The sequence below is a fragment of the Centroberyx gerrardi genome, chromosome 14 (assembly GCF_048128805.1).
Source record: "Centroberyx gerrardi isolate f3 chromosome 14, fCenGer3.hap1.cur.20231027, whole genome shotgun sequence".
Lineage (NCBI taxonomy): Eukaryota > Metazoa > Chordata > Actinopteri > Beryciformes > Berycidae > Centroberyx > Centroberyx gerrardi.
The window spans coordinates 17,500,219-17,519,841 of NC_136010.1; the positions used below are offsets into that span (position 1 = coordinate 17,500,219).

General features: G+C 42.7%; 2 protein-coding genes across 2 annotated transcripts in view; both read left to right on the forward strand.

Annotated features, from left to right (window-relative positions):
• The window catches only part of LOC139908023 (nuclear receptor coactivator 3-like), a 192,069-nt gene extending 183,616 nt beyond the window's left edge, over window positions 1-8,453 (forward strand). The window contains exon 23 of the transcript XR_013507186.1: window positions 8,415-8,453. The gene's annotated coding sequence lies outside the window, so the exon portion shown is untranslated. The remainder of the gene's footprint in view (window positions 1-8,414) is intronic.
• LOC139907999 (adenylate cyclase type 6) overlaps window positions 1-17,992 on the forward strand; it is a 32,025-nt gene extending 14,033 nt beyond the window's left edge. Inside the window, exons 4-24 of the mRNA XM_071894554.2 lie at window positions 7,095-7,244; window positions 8,548-8,669; window positions 9,547-9,658; window positions 9,824-9,951; window positions 10,079-10,237; window positions 10,328-10,469; window positions 10,974-11,102; window positions 11,243-11,271; window positions 11,420-11,567; window positions 11,689-11,786; window positions 11,936-12,023; window positions 12,128-12,244; window positions 12,412-12,570; window positions 12,779-12,954; window positions 13,304-13,330; window positions 13,430-13,459; window positions 13,580-13,712; window positions 14,014-14,277; window positions 14,484-14,688; window positions 14,812-14,936; window positions 15,125-17,992. Coding sequence (XP_071750655.2) covers window positions 7,095-7,244; window positions 8,548-8,669; window positions 9,547-9,658; window positions 9,824-9,951; window positions 10,079-10,237; window positions 10,328-10,469; window positions 10,974-11,102; window positions 11,243-11,271; window positions 11,420-11,567; window positions 11,689-11,786; window positions 11,936-12,023; window positions 12,128-12,244; window positions 12,412-12,570; window positions 12,779-12,954; window positions 13,304-13,330; window positions 13,430-13,459; window positions 13,580-13,712; window positions 14,014-14,277; window positions 14,484-14,688; window positions 14,812-14,936; window positions 15,125-15,253 — 2,670 coding nt within the window. The 3' untranslated portion in view covers window positions 15,254-17,992. The remainder of the gene's footprint in view (window positions 1-7,094; window positions 7,245-8,547; window positions 8,670-9,546; window positions 9,659-9,823; window positions 9,952-10,078; window positions 10,238-10,327; window positions 10,470-10,973; window positions 11,103-11,242; window positions 11,272-11,419; window positions 11,568-11,688; window positions 11,787-11,935; window positions 12,024-12,127; window positions 12,245-12,411; window positions 12,571-12,778; window positions 12,955-13,303; window positions 13,331-13,429; window positions 13,460-13,579; window positions 13,713-14,013; window positions 14,278-14,483; window positions 14,689-14,811; window positions 14,937-15,124) is intronic.
• The last annotated feature ends 1,631 nt before the right edge of the window (window positions 17,993-19,623 follow it).

Sequence of the window (19,623 nt, forward strand, 5' to 3'; positions counted from 1 at the left end):
CCAGATGCTTCTCAAAGGCCAAAGCGCTCCGGCTGCACTCTCCCTGGCCCCGTTTCAACAACAATATCCCATCAGTCATTGCTCCCACTGGGAAAATGGCTTATAAATTCACCGTGTTCTTCTGCACGCCGCTTCCTGTACAGCGCTGTCCAGCTAAATGATTTTTTCCCAGTCAGCGTTACATGTCTTGCTCCATGTATTGAAATGACCTCAGCAGCACTTGATAGCACCGAATTCTATTGGATACGAAGCTGAGTGAAGAATCTTGAAGCTGCTTTTTTAAATATGTTCTGATTGTGGGGTAATGGCTAGGGATGGGACGATATATCGAAATGCAATATATCGCAATACAAAAATGTGACAATACGTATTGTGCAGTAAAAAATGAATTGCGATATTAGCTATTTTTTATTCTGCTGTAGTAATCACAAATGAGACAGCTTGCCCATCACAATTTCACAAGCTGTCCATCCAAATTATATTATCTGCACTTTGTAATGACATTTTTAAATTGTTGTTTACGTTCTAGCAAGCCAATGGCATTGCTAGAAAGATTTGTGGCTCAGCAATAAACATAATTCTGCAGCCATACTATTTATTACATTGCATTGTGGTTGTATCGAATCATGAACCCCATATCGCCTATTGAATCGTATTGTAAGATAAGTACTGTGTATCGTCCCATCCCGTAATGGCCCATCCCTGTGTAATGGGGTCTAAATCTATAAAACAAAGAGAAGTAATTGGGCCGTGGGCTACAGCCCCACCCCACCCCACCCGCTGGGTCCCCAGGCTGCACCCTGTCTGAACCTCGGTGGGGGACGGCAAGTCTTTGGAGGGAGGCTGTGGAATGTGGGTGATAGTTGCTAAGTGAAAGCTGCGCTGCCATCTCCGATAATTCACAGTCTCTGTGGGTGTGAGTCTCGGGCCAACACTAACCAGAACCTTTCACAAGACGGAGGCTTGGAGAGAGAGGAGCGCACGCAGAGAGAGAGAGAGAGAGAGAGACAGAGAGGGAGAGAGAGAGAGAGGGAGAGAGAGAGAGACACACCCTCTTTAGCAACGCTGAGTTATCATATATATGTATAAAATCACTGTCATGATTGTCTTAAGAGTCCTGTGAGGTCTACAGGCTTCAAAATGAACTGTCAGCTGTGTAACAGGAATATTGAGTCTGGAGAGTGAACATGATACCTGGTGATTACAGCAGAGCCTTGTTTTTGCATACCGCTGACTTCTGAACTGACCGGTCGACTGATTGGACGAAAAATGTGTCAATGGGAAAATATATCCGATTGATTTTTGTGTAATTGCTGGTATTTCCTTGTTCATGCATGATGTAACGAAAGGGATTCAAAGTGCGAATTAGACTTCATACAGCATTTCAGAATGCCTGCGCGCACGTTTCATGTTCTGAGCAAGCTTTTAGTCGGCAACTTCAACATTCATTTCAGTCATTTCATTTCATGCGTTCTGAACATTTCGTTCTCTCAATTGACATCTGTTCACAAGGGGTCTGAATAAATTGGCTTCTACAATAGTAATACCAGGTGTGAGGGGAAATGTTAAGATCTTCTCGGACACGCTAGTTTTGCATGCATGCACACACACACACACGCGCCATCCTGTGATCAGTGTCTCGGCGTTGGGTGTTGGCTGAGTATTGTTAAGTGGGATGGAGAGCAGGATGGGGGGATTAAGGGAGGGGGGGGAGGTCACCTACTGCTGTGCTGTGTGAACACGCTGAGAAAAGAGAAAAGAAAGACCCATAAGCTGCGCTGACATTCAGCAACAAGACCTATATACCAAAAACCTTGGCCCTGATTCTGGATTTGGGACTAAGATTGTGTGGTTTGAAATGGGGCGGGATTATGAGCGATGTCATTTTATCACATCCTACAGCCTGTTTTGGATCGGATGGTTTGGTTTCTACATAGCCACAACCTCATCGACTAAATCCTGTTGGCCAATTTCCCTTTTTTGCCAGCCATTTAATGAATTTTCACCTGAAGTATTACATCTGTCTGTTAGAAAGCCTTGGCAGGGCACTATCCTGATAAATGTCCCATTTGTCCACATTCTTCTGTATGCTCTCTGCTCTTCAAAGAACACTCTCTCCCCGCTGAAACAGGCCCATTGAAAAGAGGCCCTGTGGCCTTAAAAGTCAATGTTTATAGACTCTCTGTCAAGACCACAGACTTCCTGCTAAAGTAAATGGCCGCTGTGCTAAATCCATCATAAAGCAGGAGGAAAATTATAAATAAACTTTCTGAATATTCCATTAGCCCCCCTCTCATCCTCGCCTGGCCCTCCGACTCGGAGATGATCGCTTCGGAGAGCTTTCATTAGGTGCAGAGCGGCGGTCGGTGTTGGGATGTGGAGGGGAAGGATTTGTTGCTGCTGCTGCTGATGCTGAGACATTACTGATGCTGAGCAGCTGTATGTCACTGCTGCATCCACTCCATGTTTGTTTGGACGTCCCAGATCATGTGCGAGATTAAAGCGAAGACTAAGTAAGAAGTCAATTCATAAAACACAGTCACTTGTAATAGCGTGCTGTTCAGAAGCAGCTGGACAAATGTACATTTAGTGGAGTGCATTGTCAACAGGTTAGTGTTTAGTTAGTGTTAGTGCAAAAAATGTAAGGATCAGTAAAATGTGCACAGTGTTATGGGTTTCTTCCAGACTCTTGGTTAATGGTTTTGGTAAAAGTGTAGAAAATGACCCCATAATTTACTGTAAAGTCCCTGTAGAGGCATCTCAGGAGTCAGGCGGCCTTATAGTCTGTTCAGTTGGTCAGTCATTTTTTCAGCTGTCCGTCCACCGAGCTATGTTGATCATTCATTGATTGAGCCCGCATATCCTCCCTAAGCCGTTGGAAGGCTTTTTTTTTTTTTGTGTGGCAAAATACATTTTAATCTATGTTGTGCTGAACAGTCATTGCTGCTACTGCTGTTATTTTGCCTGTCCTGTCTAGATCAGGGCAGCTCTTACATAATGCCATTTTGATATCCAGGGATTAGGCCGAGGTCCTCTCCGCAGACTGGTGGCTGGCTGGCTGGCTGCTTCCACCATGTCACCCCCGGGGAAATGAGAACTGCTTTTACTGGTAGAAAACTGAGCAATGTTACCACGACTTGAATGATGCTCCTGGTGTGTTTTTGTCTTTACAAACTGAACGTAGCCGCGTTTTACTAGGCCATAATCGTACTGGTAAGTCGATCATGAGTGAGCAGTTTGATATATACGATCGTAACGCTGGTGGTATGATTATAATGGTGCAAAGGAAAGGAGAGCAGGATGAGGTAATAACCGAGCGAGCCGGAGGAGTTAGATAAATGACTGTGCGGAGGACAGAAGGGATGAACAGGTGCGGCGGCCTTGCACTGGGAGAATGGTAGGTACAGGTAGCAGGTAAGTGCTGCCAAGCAGAGCTCCTAAAGAGGTGGAGTGCTGTTGCGTAAACACAGGACCTTACTGTGTACTCTGTAAACCCACTAGCCCTTGCCCTCTTGAGAAAAGCAAGCAATTAGTTTTAGCCTGTGAGCTCAAACACATGGAGTGTGATGCACACATTGCGCGAAACCTCCACGCGTAAAAAATACTTAGCTGGGACGCATGCGGCATAAACATGACTTATAGAGTCTTGACTGTACGCATAAAGACTGACAGGAGGCGTTCACCTGCAAACACACATCAAGCTGCAGGTTTCACTTTTGTCTCATGGCTGTTTTTGCTTGAACAGTGAGAGTAATGTAAACAGAGCTGAGCGCTCTGAGCCATCTGCCTAATGTCACTGTGGCCCATATCTGTCCTGCTCTCTCTCTCTCTCTCTCTCTCTCTCGCCCTCCTTGCTCTATACGGCTCACTCACTCGTACCCTTTCTTACTCTGTCATCCTCTCATTGTCTCTCTCCTTCCTCTTCTCTCTCTCCTCGCCACTATTTCCTTCCTATCCTCAACATCTGTCAGTCTTCCACTTTATCTGTGCTGTCCTCTATGCTGCTGCTGCTGTTCTATTTTTTACCCCACCCTCTTGTTTGCTCTCTTTTTAAACTCATCTGTCCATTACCCATCTGTTTCTATTCTTGTTTCTGTGATGCTCTGCAAACTCTCTCACCTTGGGTCACCTTTATTCCCTGCTGCCGTTCTCACGCTTCCCGCTTTTTAGTGTCAATATTGTCTGATTCATTTTCACTCATTCACGCCCTTCTGTCAGTCTGCACGCCCCCCTTTCACTTGTTTCAGAGACCAATAATAAGTTCATAGAAAAGATTAATAAATAAAGTTTTAATTAATTTAACCAACTGTCTCTCCAACTTTGGATTCATCTTTCTTCCATACATATTGTTAGTACCATACTGTTAGTGCGATCTTTTCCTTTGGCGTGTTGTGTTGTTTTTAGTGTGTATATTTAAATGTGAATGTACAGTGAGGTACAGTATTGTAATGACATTCAGAGTGACCCTCTGGCCCACTTGTGTTTCCATTTCCATCCAGGAGGTGTCAGGATTCACCTGTGCAATGTTTCTACCTGATTCTGGCTACCTTGGAATTAAAAAGAAAACTCTCTCTACCTAAATATAATCATTGAGCATGAATTTCAAAAAGATAAACAGTGTTCGGCAAAAAGGAGATTTGTTTTGGAAGCCAATCTCATCCTATAACATGCAGAGTTCTCCTCATCTTGGCCCATTGGCCCCCTCTGTTAAACCACATGTAAAAAATCTTGGAGTCATATTCGATTCAGGATTGAAGTTTGACAAACAAATCAATCAGGTAGTAAAATTAAGCTTCATGCAGCTCCGCATCATCTCCAAACTCAGATCAATTCTCTGTACTTCTGACCTGGAGAAAGTCATCCATGCCTTCATATCATCCCGCCTTGATTATTGCAACTCGTTATATTTTGGTATCACTCAGTCTTGTTTATCCCGTCTCCAACTAGTTCAAAATGCAGCAGCAAGAGTTTTGACAAGGTCAAAAAAAGAGGGAGCACATTACTCCCATTCTTGCCTCCCTACACTGGCTGCCTGTTAGCTACAGAATTGATTTTAAAATCCTGATGTTTGTTTACAAGGTGTTAAATGGTTTCGCCCCCTCTTACATCACAGAACTCCTGTCCCCATATCACACTGTCAGAGTACTGAGATCGTCTGACCAAAGACTGTCTGTCCCGAGATCCAGGACTAAGTGTTATGGGGACAGGGCCTTCTCTATCGCTGCCCCAAAACTATGGAATTCTCTTCCTCCCACCATCCGATTCTCCCCCACTATTGAGATCTTCAAGAGTCATCTTAAAACACACTTCTACTCATTAGCTTTTAACTGTGCCTAACTTAACTAGCTCAGGTATTTCTCCTGAAGTCTCTGTAGGTCTGTGTTGTCATTTTGGGCTCTGTGTGACCATGTACCTTTACTATTATTATTATTACTATCATTATTATTTATCATCACTCTGATTTTCTCCTCTTCTATTGTGTTTGTTTCCTTCTTTTGTTTTTGTTTTCCTCTGTGTGTGTTGTAAAGCACTTTGGATCAACTGTGTTGTGTGTAAAGTGCTATATAAATACAGTTGAGTTGAGTTGAGTTGAGTTGAGAGTAAGATATGGCAAAACCCTGTTTGACCCAAGTCCCACAATTATATATTTTCTATGGTATTATTGATATTTGATACAGGATGTATCATCACTGGGCTTCCTCTTGCTGCGTATTTTAGTGTCCAAAAGTAGCCTCTGGAGTGAAGAGCTCCACTTTCATGCTGTAAACAAGAGCACATCTTTAAAGGAAATGGCCCCGTGACAGGTCAAGCACCAACAGCATTTCCCACGATGCAGTTGGGGACCTTTTCAGGACACTGGGGGATATCCCATATCAGGACATATGAAAGCACTGCTGTGCCTGGACTGATAGCGGGCTAAAAGCATGCTGTAAAATTATTAGGTGGTCAATGGACTGTGAGGAGCAAAGGGGACAGCTGATCCCACAAATAGGATCATTTCCTGCCAGAGGAAATGTTGGAAATTTTGTGTTCTGTGTGTGTGTGTGTGTGTGTGTGTGAGAGCATAGTAGAACCTTGAGAACTCCAGACTTGCAGTTTGACAGATCTAATGAATAGGCATGCAAAATAGATAAATTACATAAATACAGAAATAAGTATATAGAAAATATAGATAAAATTGGCAGGGGAAAATATGCTGCATGTAATTGTTGCTTTTTTATTGACTGTACATGCAACTAAAAGCGTTTCAACGTGATACAACATTTCAGAATATGTGACTGAATATTTAATGTTTATAACAAGCTTTGGTACAGAAAACCTGGGTTTGGATAAACATGGTTCTGCTGTAAATGCATGCTGTACATCCCATGCTTTTCAGTCCATTGATTCATAACTGAATACATTTATGTCTTTTAATCACAGTGATACACGGCATACTGCATATTTTCTCAGTCTGTGCTCTTGAGGGAGATAGGGGAAAGAAATGTTGTAGCGTACAGGTACAGAGGGAAATGAAATTCGTGTCACCGGCATCATAAATGAATGCTTACAAACTGTATTACAAGTTTGTCTCCAGTCGTGTTTTTTATGTCCTTTCAGGCAGGCATTTTCCGGTAAAGTCAAGCATTCGAGACTTACTGTATTTCTCCACCACTCTCTAATGATACAAGTCAAACAGAGGACATTTTACTATGATGTAAGGTTAAACCCACAAAAATGACATCTGGATCCCGGCTTCTTTTCTCTATGGGGAAATGAACAGGGATTTTTACTGCCTCTGCCAGTGTTTGCACATGGAGTTTTTGACTTATGAAACCATTCTGTACCGGATGCAAAAACAGTTACATAGCTACATGGAAACTAAAATCTATGTCAAACGGCGTATTTTGACGCTCTTCTGCACTATCGGAGATCTATGTCTTTGTTTTATCCCGCTTCTCTACCTGTTTGCTGCTGCACTTAAATCATGATGATGTTTAAACTTACATTCAGAATTTCCTCCCTACGTAATCTCAAGAGTATCGTCGATATTCTCCTTCCTCTGCCTCATCTCATTCTTCACCACCTCTTCCTCGTGCTCCTCTTCTCTGCAGGTGAGCGCCAACGTCCTGATCTTCCTGTGCACTAACATCATTGGCATCTGCACCCACTATCCTGCCGAGGTTTCCCAGAGACAAGCCTTCCAGGAGACCAGAGGCTACATCCAGGCCAGACTACACCTGCAGAGGGAGAATCAACAACAGGTAGGCCCACACACACACACACTACTACACCCTACATTCATTCCCTAACCCCTAACTCCTAACCTTAAAAGAAAATTCCACCCTCGGATACTCTTACACTGTCATCAATTTGTGATATTCAATGTATTCCAGGAGTTATTTTGTAGTGAAGTGTTGCAATTTACCTTTTTGGTGTACCCACTTTCCCTCAACCTGCCTCGCCTACTTTTACTTCAGTTAGTGATTTCCTGCATTTCTCAGAATGCCTTTTGACAGCCCCCAAGTGAACGGGCATGAACTTGTTGCATTCATGGTGATAGTGGAGCGAGAGTTTTTTCAGTTATTGTTTTGTCCCGGCAACTATTACACGCTCAGCTGTCCTGGTGGTTGATCCCTCTTGGAGTTGGCCCGCCCTAGTTTTCTCCCATTTTTTCCTAATAAGGTTTCCTTGGGAGTTTTTCCTTGCATCCATTAAGGGTCTGCAGTTGGCGGGTAGGCTAGGCCATGTAGGGTAGACAGGCTTATTATGCCTCTTCAACATGCTATTTTGTGTCTTTTGCTTTATTTTGCTTCCTTGTGTGTAATTTGTTGCATACTGTATTACATCATTTTGTTCTGTGATTGATTGTTGATTAGTTAGATCTAGATAGGCTCATTCTTTGTAAAGTCCTTCGAGACATGCTTGTGATTTAGGGTTATATAAATAACTTGACTTGAACTTGAACTTACTCAAAACACAGCATGTCTTGTGGCTGCATTGCATTCTGGTCTATTGTGGCTGGTGTCGGTGATGAAATTGGTATCTCTGCCTCTTTTACGATGGATTCCTCCCTGTATAATTGTTGACCGTTGGTCCAAAATGGTGAGTCAGATGGTGAGAGAAAGAAGCCTTTGATTCTGAGGGACTGACACCAAAACCTGACATTTACCGTTGATGTTTTAAATAGCATTAACATTTTTCTGCTATCAAACTCCATTGTAGCTGTGCTGGAAATATCTTGATGTGAAATACAAAATGTCAAAATGGGCCCAGAAATGCAATGTACGTCGCCTAAACCTAGTCTTAATTCTAACCTTAACCCTAAACCCAAGTCCTGACCCTAAACTAGATGCTTGAAGAACTGAGGACCGGCCAAAAAAGTCAGCACTCTTAAGGTCTAAAACTCAACCTTGTTTTCATTAGGATAGAAGTACAAGACCACACACACACACACACACACAAACACACACGCACACACGCGTGCACACTTGACATATTGCAGATAGAAGATAATATTGCGAATGACACTAGCTGTGTTGTGTTTTTTTTGTTTTTGTTTTCCAGGAACGCCTGTTGCTTTCTGTGTTGCCAAGGCACGTTGCCATGGAGATGAAGGCTGACATCAATGCCAAGAAGGAAGACATGATGTTCCATAAGATCTATATCCAGAAACATGACAATGTCAGGTCAGCTTGGACACTCAGCCACAGCCGCTTCTTTCATGTTTGACGGCACAATATTCGTAAAAACCCATCAACAAAAGAGTTCAGTAACTTAACCATCTTTGTTGGAGGATTACAGCTTTGTTTTGTTGCATAGTAGAGTGAGGTTTCATATCAGAAACCCTTATGGAATATGAAGTAAAGATTTCCATAACACAGTATCTCTCATCTTTAAGCAGAAAAACACATTTGAAGCTAGAATATTACTTGAACCTATCAAACATATCACACCACATGCATCCTGCCTTGATTCTTCCAGAATATTTTTCACACACACACACACACACACACACGCACACACACACACACACACACACACTTGCACACACACAGACACACACACGCACACAGAGTCAGAAGAGGGTAGAGTGGTTTGGCAGAGTGGAGGCTAATTAACACTAGTGAGGGAATACTTAATCACCAGCAGCCAAGATAAGATAATCCCCAAAGATGGAGAGCTTCAGCACACATTCAATTACAGCACTGAGCAAACACACTGCACACAGTCCCTCTCTCCCTCCCTCTCTCTCTCACACACACACACACACACACACACACACACACACACACACACACACACACACACATTACACTAGCACCAATCTCCTTCGTAGGACATTCAGGTCGAACTTACCGCCTCTCTCAAGGTCAGTAGCACTGATAGTACCACAGTACAATATAGTACTGCTGCAGTGTAAAGATGAAAATATAGCATCGCACAGTTGGCCGGACACACCTCTACCAAATGCTTTACTAAAACGATTTTTGTAGGTATTTGAGAGGTCAGTGTTTTTATGAATCATTATCAGGGATTAATAGTGCTTCTCCCTCTCTTCCTCAGTATCCTGTTTGCAGACATCGAGGGTTTTACCAGCCTGGCCTCTCAGTGCACGGCTCAGGAGCTGGTCATGACGCTCAATGAACTCTTCGCTCGCTTCGACAAGCTGGCGTCGGTAAGCGGCCGCCGCAGCCTCCTGTCTTCCCTCTCTGTATCTTTCCATCTCTTGAGCCATAATAGTTTCTTCTCGGATACTTTTTGGACACTCAACAACCCCGTTTCCCTTTCCTCTTTCTTCGCAATCTCTCTCTCTGTCTCCCTCTATATCACCCTTTCTCAGGAGAACCACTGTCTACGTATTAAGATTTTGGGTGATTGTTATTACTGTGTGTCTGGACTGCCTGAACCCCGGGCCGACCACGCCCACTGCTGTGTGGAGATGGGCGTCGACATGATAGAGGCCATCTCGTGAGTAGGAGTTGTGTGTGTTTGTGTGTTTGTTTTGGATTTATGTGTGCGCTTTCCTCAGTTTTCCTTCAAGTTTTGTCCTGATGTAGAAAAGACACGTATCTTCTTCTTCTTTGCGTCTGGGCAGGCTGGTGCGCGAGGTGACAGGCGTCAACGTTAACATGCGTGTGGGCATTCACAGTGGGCGCGTGCACTGCGGGGTGCTGGGACTCAGGAAGTGGCAGTTTGATGTGTGGTCTAATGACGTCACACTGGCCAACCACATGGAGGCAGGAGGCAAAGCAGGGTGAGGGGGAAAGAAGCACACACTCACACACAAGACAAAAAAAACGCACAGGTTTTACACTGAATCCTTGGTTCTTTCTCGTCCTGCTAGGCGGATCCACATCACTAAGGCCACACTGCAGTATCTGAACGGAGACTACGAGGTGGAGCCGGGGTTTGGAGGGGAGAGGAACGCGTACCTGAAGGAGAACAGCATCGAGACCTTCCTGGTCCTCGGCTGCAGCCAGAAACGGGTCAGTGCACAAAAACACACAGGCATAAAAACTATACTGATAAAGACTTCTTCTAGCGTTGGTAACCACTGAATACTTGCCAATATTTCTCTATTGACTCAAGTCTTGAGGCACAAGTCTCAAGTCAAGTCACAAGTCTAAATGTAGATTACCAAGTCAAGTCCAAGTCAAGTCCATGTCATTAATGTCAAGTCTCAAGTCTAAATGTAGAACACCAAGTCAAGTCAGAACAAATCAAGAGTCCAGTAGTTGAGTCTCAACTTCAATAAATTCAATCATTATACATACATACAAATTCAGAAAACAGAATTTAAATTCAGTCGTCTGGTGGAACAAATCTCATCACTTTCAATCTAAGTCATTTACACAAACCCAAGATCTTTTGTCAAGACTTTAGAAACCTTTTCAAGTCATCAAAGTACAAGTCAAAGTCAAGTCCCAAGTCAAGTTGTGTGTTTTATAAGAACAGTGGGTCAAGCCTTCGTGTTTTTCTCCTCTGAGCAGAAAGAGGAGAAGGCGATGATGGCGAAGATGCAGCGGACGAGGGCCAACTCTAACGAGGGTCTGATGCCGCGCTGGGTCCCAGACAGAACCTTCTCCAGGACCAAAGACTCCAAAGTCTTCAGGCAAATGGTGAGATTTCTGATCAGCAACCATGTTCATGGTGACAGAGTCAGACTGCAGCATGTCCGTGAGAGTCACATTTTTTTTGTGATAGTTTAAAGACATGCTGTTATGAGTCTTCTGATCGCCACTTTCTTTCTCCTCTTCAGGGGATTGATGAGTCCTCCAGTAAAGACAAGTGAGTGTTGGCTATTTCGACCCACGCACATGTATGAGGACTGATGTGCTGCTTTACTGGATTTTGTTGACCCCTTTATGTCTTTGTGTTTCTCTCCTCTTGCTCTCTCTCTCTCTCTCTCTCTCTCTCTCTTCCCTTCTTCTTGCAGCCGTGGTGTTCAGGAGGCCATGAACCCGGAGGATGAGGTGGATGAATTTCTGGGGCGAGCCATTGACGCTCGCAGCATTGACCAACTAAGGAAGGATCATGTTAAGAAGTTCCTACTCACCTTTCAGACCTCCAGCTTGGAGAAAAAGGTTGGAACTAAGACTCCTAGTGGTTTTTATAATGTTTTTTTTAGTTTAAAACCACAGCTTAAAAAACTGTCTGTCTTGAGACAAGTATCTGACTCTAGCTGTGTCTTTTTTGTTGTTGTAGTATTCAAAGAAGGTGGACGATCGCTTTGGAGGCTATGTCGCCTGTACTCTACTAGTATTCTGCTTCATATCCTTCATACAGATTGTTATCTTTCCACAGTGAGTAATTCGCACATGCACACACTTGCATTCACACAGAAAACAAGATAAACACTGAATCATATAAATCCTCTGGTATGTGTCACAAAGCTTATAAATAACAATGTGTGTAAATGTTTATAATTGTATCTCTATGTTCTTCCTTGCAGCACCCCAGTCATGCTGGGAATCTACATCAGTATCTTCATCATACTCGCCAACATCCTCTTCATCTGTGCCATATACTCTTGCATCAAGGTAGCAGAGCTTGTCAAGCACAAAATCTTTTGCTGATATGTACATGCATTCACTGCATATCTAACTTTTAAATCATTTCTCTTTACTCTTCCTCCCTCTTGTAGCTCTTTCCAGCTGCAATGCAGACTGTTTCAAAGAAGATTGTCCAGTCTCGCACCAACAGCACCCTGGTTGGAGTATTTACCATTATCCTCGTCTTCATCTCTGCCTTTGTCAATATGGTGCGATTAAACAGATTACGACTCAAAACAAAGAAACAGATCCCTCACGCACAGACACACACATACTATACACATATACCAGCCAAGCATACTGTAAACCTTGTCCACTTATATATATTAATATATATATGGTTGTCTGTGTGTGTTTGTCTTCACCTGTACTGTAGTTTGCCTGTGACACCAAGAGCTTGAAGAATTGCGTTGCCGAGAAGCTGAACACTTCTGCTGCCCTGGTGACGCCCTGTCTGATCCGCAGCTTGAATGTGTCTGTGGAAGGGGGTCTAGAGATCTGTCCCAGCCGAGGCCCCTCCTGTCCCTTTCCTGAGGTGAGCCTCTGCCCCGGGATCATCGTCTACTACCAGGCTTCTATCTCACCAAATTCCCTGTTTGTCTTCCCTATGCGACTGGTCAAGCCATTTCAAAAAGACTACTAGATGTGATTTCCCCCCCCCCATTTTCCCCCATGTCACACATTTGTGATCAATCTGAGATGTTACACTGATATTACCTCTCCCGCTCTCCTGTGTGTGTCAGTATTTCAGCTATAGTGTGCTGCTGACGCTGCTGGCCTGCTCAGTGTTCCTGCAGATCAGCAGTATAGGGAAGCTGGCCCTCATGCTGCTCATCCAGCTCACCTTCCTGCTGCTGGTGGAGTGGCCACAAGTAGCACTGTTCGACAACGCAGACCTCTTCGTCACCTCCAATGCCCTGTAAGTGCTACAGGCTGCATCCATATAGGAGAGAGGGAAATAGTTTATTTTATATGTTTAAAATTAGACGGTAAAGAGACATTTTTCTTAATGTGCATTGTTAGTTTTGTAAACATTTGTACATTTGACATGGAATTGTGATGCACTGAGTCTTGAGGTTGCTCTGTGAATAGTGAGTTGATTCAATATTGCTGTTATCAATGATAAAGCGGAAACCTGTCCTGCATTTAACTAGTGATTGACTTGAATCAAAGCATATCTGAGTTGTAAAATACAATTTTATTTTAGTCATACTGCAGAGTTTTGTTATTTTACTATCTGTTCTAAATGCCATTATTTTCCTTTCTAGTGATTTAAATGAAACTACTGCTCAATGGTAAGAATTTAAATTAGTATTTTGTATCAAACCATTTTATTACGTCCCTGCAAATTTTAAAGTGTGTTGAGTATTTGAATTTATGTTTTTACACTACAGGTCCAGTTTCAATGAAACTACAGACCAGTGGTAAGATTACATTCACTGTGACCTTTGTAGACATTCATCTCCGGATCTATCACACTCATTTGAATTTTTTGCACCTCTCAAAATCTGTTTTACCCTAATCTGACCTCCATCGCTTTGCAGCCCATTTGTTGTGACCAAAGTGTCCCTGAGGGTCATGACTCCAGTGATCCTCACAGTCTTTGTCCTGGCACTGTACCTGCACGCCCAGCAGGTTGAATCTACTGCACGCCTCGACTTCCTGTGGAAACTACAGGTATCTACAACGTCCGCTAGAGGGCGCCATCTCACCATGTTGACTACAGGTCTCTCTGTTGTCCAGGCAGATCCTCTTCACACTGTTAAAGAGCCTCAACCTTGTCCATCAATAAGAAAACTGATGAGAATACTTGACACTGATATGGATTATTATCTTTTTGCCTTTATGAGGGCAAATATCTGCAGTCTTTCCTTTATCCTCACCCTACCAGACAGTAAATTATACTCGTACACACTGAATGTATGTTGTCAAATGTTTTCCAACGTCCAGATCTTTCTCCCTGTCCTCCCTCTCTCAGGCCACAGAGGAGAAGGAGGAGATGGAGGAGCTGCAGGCCTACAATCGTCGCCTCCTCCATAATATTCTGCCCAAGGATGTGGCTGCCCACTTCTTGGCACGTGAGCGGCGGAACGACGAGCTGTACTACCAGTCCTGTGAGTGTGTGGCCGTCATGTTCGCCTCCATCAGCAATTTCTCCGAGTTCTACGTGGAGCTGGAGGCCAACAACGAGGGAGTGGAGTGTCTCCGGCTGCTCAACGAGATCATCGCCGACTTTGACGAGGTAAAGTTTGGGATTGGCGGTATTTGTAAGCTCAGTGTGCCGTCAGCATTTTTCATTTGTGTTTCTCTGTATGGTAGTGCAGTTTTTTTATTCGTACTACACCTAATTTGGCCTTTGCTTACAGCTAATTTAAAAAGGATTTATCATAGTTTGGAAATTGCACTTACAAAATGTAACCATGGGCTATTTTTTTATCCTCATCTCAGATCATCAGTGAAGAGAAGTACAGGCAGCTAGAGAAGATCAAGACTATCGGTTCCACCTACATGGCGGCCTCCGGTCTCAACGACTCCACCTACGACAAGGAGGGCCGCTCCCATATTACTGCACTGGCCGACTACGCTATGAGACTGAGGGAACAGATGAAATACATCAATGAGCATTCCTTCAACAACTTCCAGATGAAGATAGGTGAGGGAGAAGTAACTGCTTTTTCTGTTTGACAGCATGTAGAATCCAGCAAAAAAAATTGCAACTTGTTCAGCTCAAGCTTCAAATGAAAGGAAATAATGTCTGTTATTCTTTTATTTCCAGGTCTGAACATTGGACCAGTGGTAGCAGGGGTTATTGGGGCACGGAAGCCACAATATGATATTTGGGGAAACACAGTCAATGTGGCCAGTCGTATGGACAGCACAGGAGTACCTGACTGCATACAGGTAGGGTTCATTACTTCTCTGCTATGTTGTATCGCTGTAAAACAATGTAGCAATGCAGGAGAATAGTTTTGTTTTTACACTGGATCTATGTTTTTAATTTTCAAAAAAAACCCTTGTGCTCTAAAGTTTTACCAGGTAAACAATCCTCCAACAACATGCAATTTTTCACTCCCCCGTTCTGCCCACAGGTGACTACAGACCTCCACCAGGTGCTTGCAAGCAAAGGGTACGTGCTCGAGTGTCGTGGAGTGGTTAAGGTCAAAGGTAAAGGGGAAATGACAACCTACTTCCTGAATGATGGACCGCCCAACAGTTAGCAGCCGTCACAGCAGCAGTTGTTGGGAAGATCCCCACTGCAAGGACACAGCACCACTGAGCGAGGACTCACGTTGTGAGATAATGGCTAATAACTAGCAATGCCATCACTTGAATTCCAAGCAACGAGGAAAAGACTTTGAGACTTTAGGACTTCAGAAGGAAAGTGTTCTTGATGAGAGGAAAATGTTCTTGTTTGACAGCCATTTTGGCCCACATACACATTGAAGGACAAGTGTTTTTCTCATGTCTAGCCTCTCTCTCAGGCTTCTTGAAAGATGCAAAGTCTGTTTATTTAAAACAACGCCTTTTAGCCTGTGTCAAAAGAAGATAAACGCTGTACATAAGGCTACTTTTTATTTTACTTTATTTTGTGTTTTTTTTTCAGACATTTTTATTTCACAGGAATTATGAACAGGTACTCATATTTTGTTTCTGGATTAATTATTTATTTCAATCTTGATGTTTTGTGCAAAAGGTCCTTTATGAAAAGTGTGAATACATACGTGCACAAATATCCAGTTTATTACACGTTTATAAGTGTGTATGTACATGCATATTTGTGTGTGTATGAATATATGTATAAATTGAGGAGGAAAATATTGACCAAAGACTAAAGTATTTACTAAAAACAAGGCAAGACATGTCTGATATGTTCTCGCTAAAGTCAGCAATGATCTGTTGGCAGTAGGCCGACCCTCAGTCTCTTTGCCCCACTGCTGGCAGCAAAGGCTGCTCCATCGTTTTCATAAAATATGTACAATTACTTTCATTTTGTCTATCATTCAGTCAGCTGATCAGAGCTGATCCCATCAACTATCTCTAGAAGATGATGATGCCCTCAACCTCTAGACAAAATTACTAAAGAGTGGTATTGGAAATCTGTATTTTTATCGCAACTCTTGGAGGAGTAGAAGTAGCTCCACCTAGGATTAGGATCCTCTTCATCCTCATTCCAAGTCAGATTGGTTCCTTAGAGCTTGAGCAGCCAATAGACAGCTGGTTTCAGCCATAACAGTATATTGTCATTAACTGCTCCTTCCCTTTCAAAGAAGTATTTTTGGTGCAAATGGAAATGAAGGAACTTAGATCAACAAGACGTTCCAGAGCCATCAGGGGGAAACCTTTGGATTTGAACGCAGCGGTACCACACAGCTTGATTCTTCTATGAAGAAGAAGAGGAAATAGATGAAGGAGAGAAATATATGATATATCGATTTTGACTGAATACTGTGCTTTGTAATCCTGAAGGGGCATAACTATTTTCACTGTGAGGTTTTTATGATACAACAAAACTGCTTTTTTGCCAAACATAACCGCTCTGAAGCATGTCTGATTGTGGTATCTTGTTTTCATTTTTGTTTGTTTTAACGTTGGGTATTTTGTATCACTTCTGTATCCATCATTTGTATATTCTTAATGTTGTTATTATTATGATGATTCTGATTAATTATTATGCTTATTATGATGATTCCATTCCAATGAAAAGGATCAAAGACCAGCACGCTTTCTTGTAAAATGCCAGATGTAAAGCTCAAGCTCACTGGTACCAACTGATCAACTGCAGCCAACCTATTCTGCTGTTAAATCCTAATGTACAATACAGTATTTTGACTGGCGATAGACAGGATCATGTATAGTAATAACCATTAGCTGCCTTTGCAGCAGAACCCAAGTGGTGTATGCTCACAAAAGCATAGCAGTAAACACACACATATACAGATGATTCACTGTACTTTTTATTTTATTTATGCCACTACTGCAGTATTGTAAATCTCAGTCAGGCTTTAAGGTGACCTCTCCCTTCCACGCCTTAAACCTCATAACAAATGGCAGTACATAATCACAACTCTCGTATTACACTATGTAGTGAAGAGGACAAGGCAGAATTAGTACAGATATTTGTTTTGTTGTTTTTTCTCCCCCCCCAATCAGTCTTTCAGCGAAACTGGAAGGACTTGTTGCTGAGTTTGATTGCCTTAAGTTAATATAAAACAAATCATAGGAGAACACTGAACAGGAATTGTGCCTGCTTACCCGATCTGGACTGCTGATGTACGGAGGGAGAGAAAGGGATGAGGGCTTGTCAAATATAATTTTCAGTAAACATGCACATCGTTACAGTGATCTCGGTTCGTCCAACACGTTTAAAGGAGTATCCGTAACTCTGATCTTATTAATTTAATTTAAAGAATCAGCCCTGACTTAGCTCTTCCGCCACTCTCAACAATGGCACCCAACAGTTGATCATGTTTGTACCAAAGCCAGCTCATGCAGCCTTGTGCTATTGGTTCCTCCTGTGCAATGATATTCGGCCTCGGGCATAGTGGGAGCACCAGAGAACAGTAAAGTTTGGAGATCACAAACTATCAAGTGAACTGTGACCAATGAAGAGTGATTCATATAAGGAAAGAATTTATAGAATGGACATGAGTTTATTAAAATGTGCATTGTATGTATTCTATTTCTATTGGCTGTCCATAGACTTGTGTTGATTGTTAACTCTTGGGATGTTTTCGGGGAACAGGAGAGGGGAGGAAGGTCGTCCCCATACTACTGAAACAGTGTTTTGCTCAGGCCTGATGAATCCTTCCGTATTTGTTTTGTTTTGTTTGTATTTTCCCTGAGTTGAAGGAGTCAAAAGGGGATTGTTTTGCAGAGGTGAAGGACAAGAAGAGTTGAGGACTATGACAAAGAGAAAAATAACATTTCCCCTTGAAGAAAAAGAATAAAAAAAATCAATGGCTGTTTTGTGTGGTAATATAATTACTAATCTTATGGTTCTGAATGTGTTTCAAATATGTATTGCCAGCTGCTGATAGCACCAGTGGCCCGTCATATATTTAGTTTAATTATGTACAACCTCATACATACAGTAATGCAAAGTATTTTTCCATCCCCTTACAGTACTAGCAAGGAGCTTCAGTGTTTAATGTATACATGCTTTATAGCTACAGCTAGATCCTCTGAATTTTTAAAAGCGTCCATTGAGATTGCCGTGTGTGCTGACTGACTTGCTCAATGACCTTGTAACTGGAAACAACATCCCTGCTTTGGAAGTGGGTAGAGTGTCTCTCGCTCAGACCGCTACATGCACACAGGGAGTCACTGAACTCATGGGAATAGATCCATAAATAGAAGTACAAATAAAATGTATCAGAGACAAAGAAAGGTATTCGAAACGGTACTGTAATTGGAATAGCCCGTTTAGCAGTTCAGTCAATAATCAAACAAGAAACATAAAAACAAGAGATGATTCCCCACTGACCAATGGGGATATTGTTGTGAAAATAACAGAAAACAGTAAGATAAATCCTGGCTCCCAACTTACTGGTCTACAAAAAAACCTCATAGTTTTAGGACAGGAAGCCCTTTGTCTCTGGTGAGCTCCATTAAATAAGCTCAACTAGCTCCAGGTGTGCACTGCCTCATGTTTGAGCTGCATGTATCGCTCCCAGTAGGCACCGGACAGAGCCAACGGGCGGGAATGTCACAGATATCCACCACAACAGAAGGTACCGAGCCCTGCCAGTCCAGACGCCACTGGCCCCACCAGTTTTGACGTAGCCGGGACTGCATCCTGTGCCCTCCTCTTTCCCTCACTTCTATTTCACCCAGGGAGACTTTAGGATCCCTCAGTTCCTTGTACTGCAGCAATTCTCTTGTACAGGTGACCATGAACTCCTCATGCAGGCTGGTGATGGGGAGCTTGGACAGTTATTACGTTCATGGTCATCCATGAAGGTGAGAGAGGGACACTCCACTTCAGACTTGACCATGGCATCCAATAATGATCCCTTTTTTTCAGCTGATGGCCTTCACATACAGATGTCACTGAGGTGGTTCTTTTGTAACAGCCCAGAATGAGATCCATGATGTCTACTGGGTTATGGTACCAGTCTAACCTTTTTCCACCAGATTAAGAGGTTTGCACCAGTAGGTATAGGTGAGGTCCAGCCACAGAACAGCCAGGTCTCCTTTGTTCCTCCACAACTCGTAGAGAAGTTTCTGCTGTCCATCAAGTAGGACAGTCCTCATGGTCCAGGAGCTGAGCTCACTCTGGCAGCTTTATTAACCTCCTGGACAACACTCTTGCATATATGGATTCAGGCTAAATGTGTAATTAATAAAACTAGTGCACAATTAATTGGATTTATGCAATTTACTGCATACCCATACAGGATTCAGGCTAAAAAGGTAATTAATAAAAGTAGTGCACAATTAATTGGATTTATACTTTATTGGCATGAATATAAAAAACATGTGCTCTGCAATGAGTCTTCTCTTTTCCCAGTACTCTAATGCACACGGCCTAGTATACTAACAAAACACCTATACTGTATATTCCATATGAAACTACTGGCAACTAAAA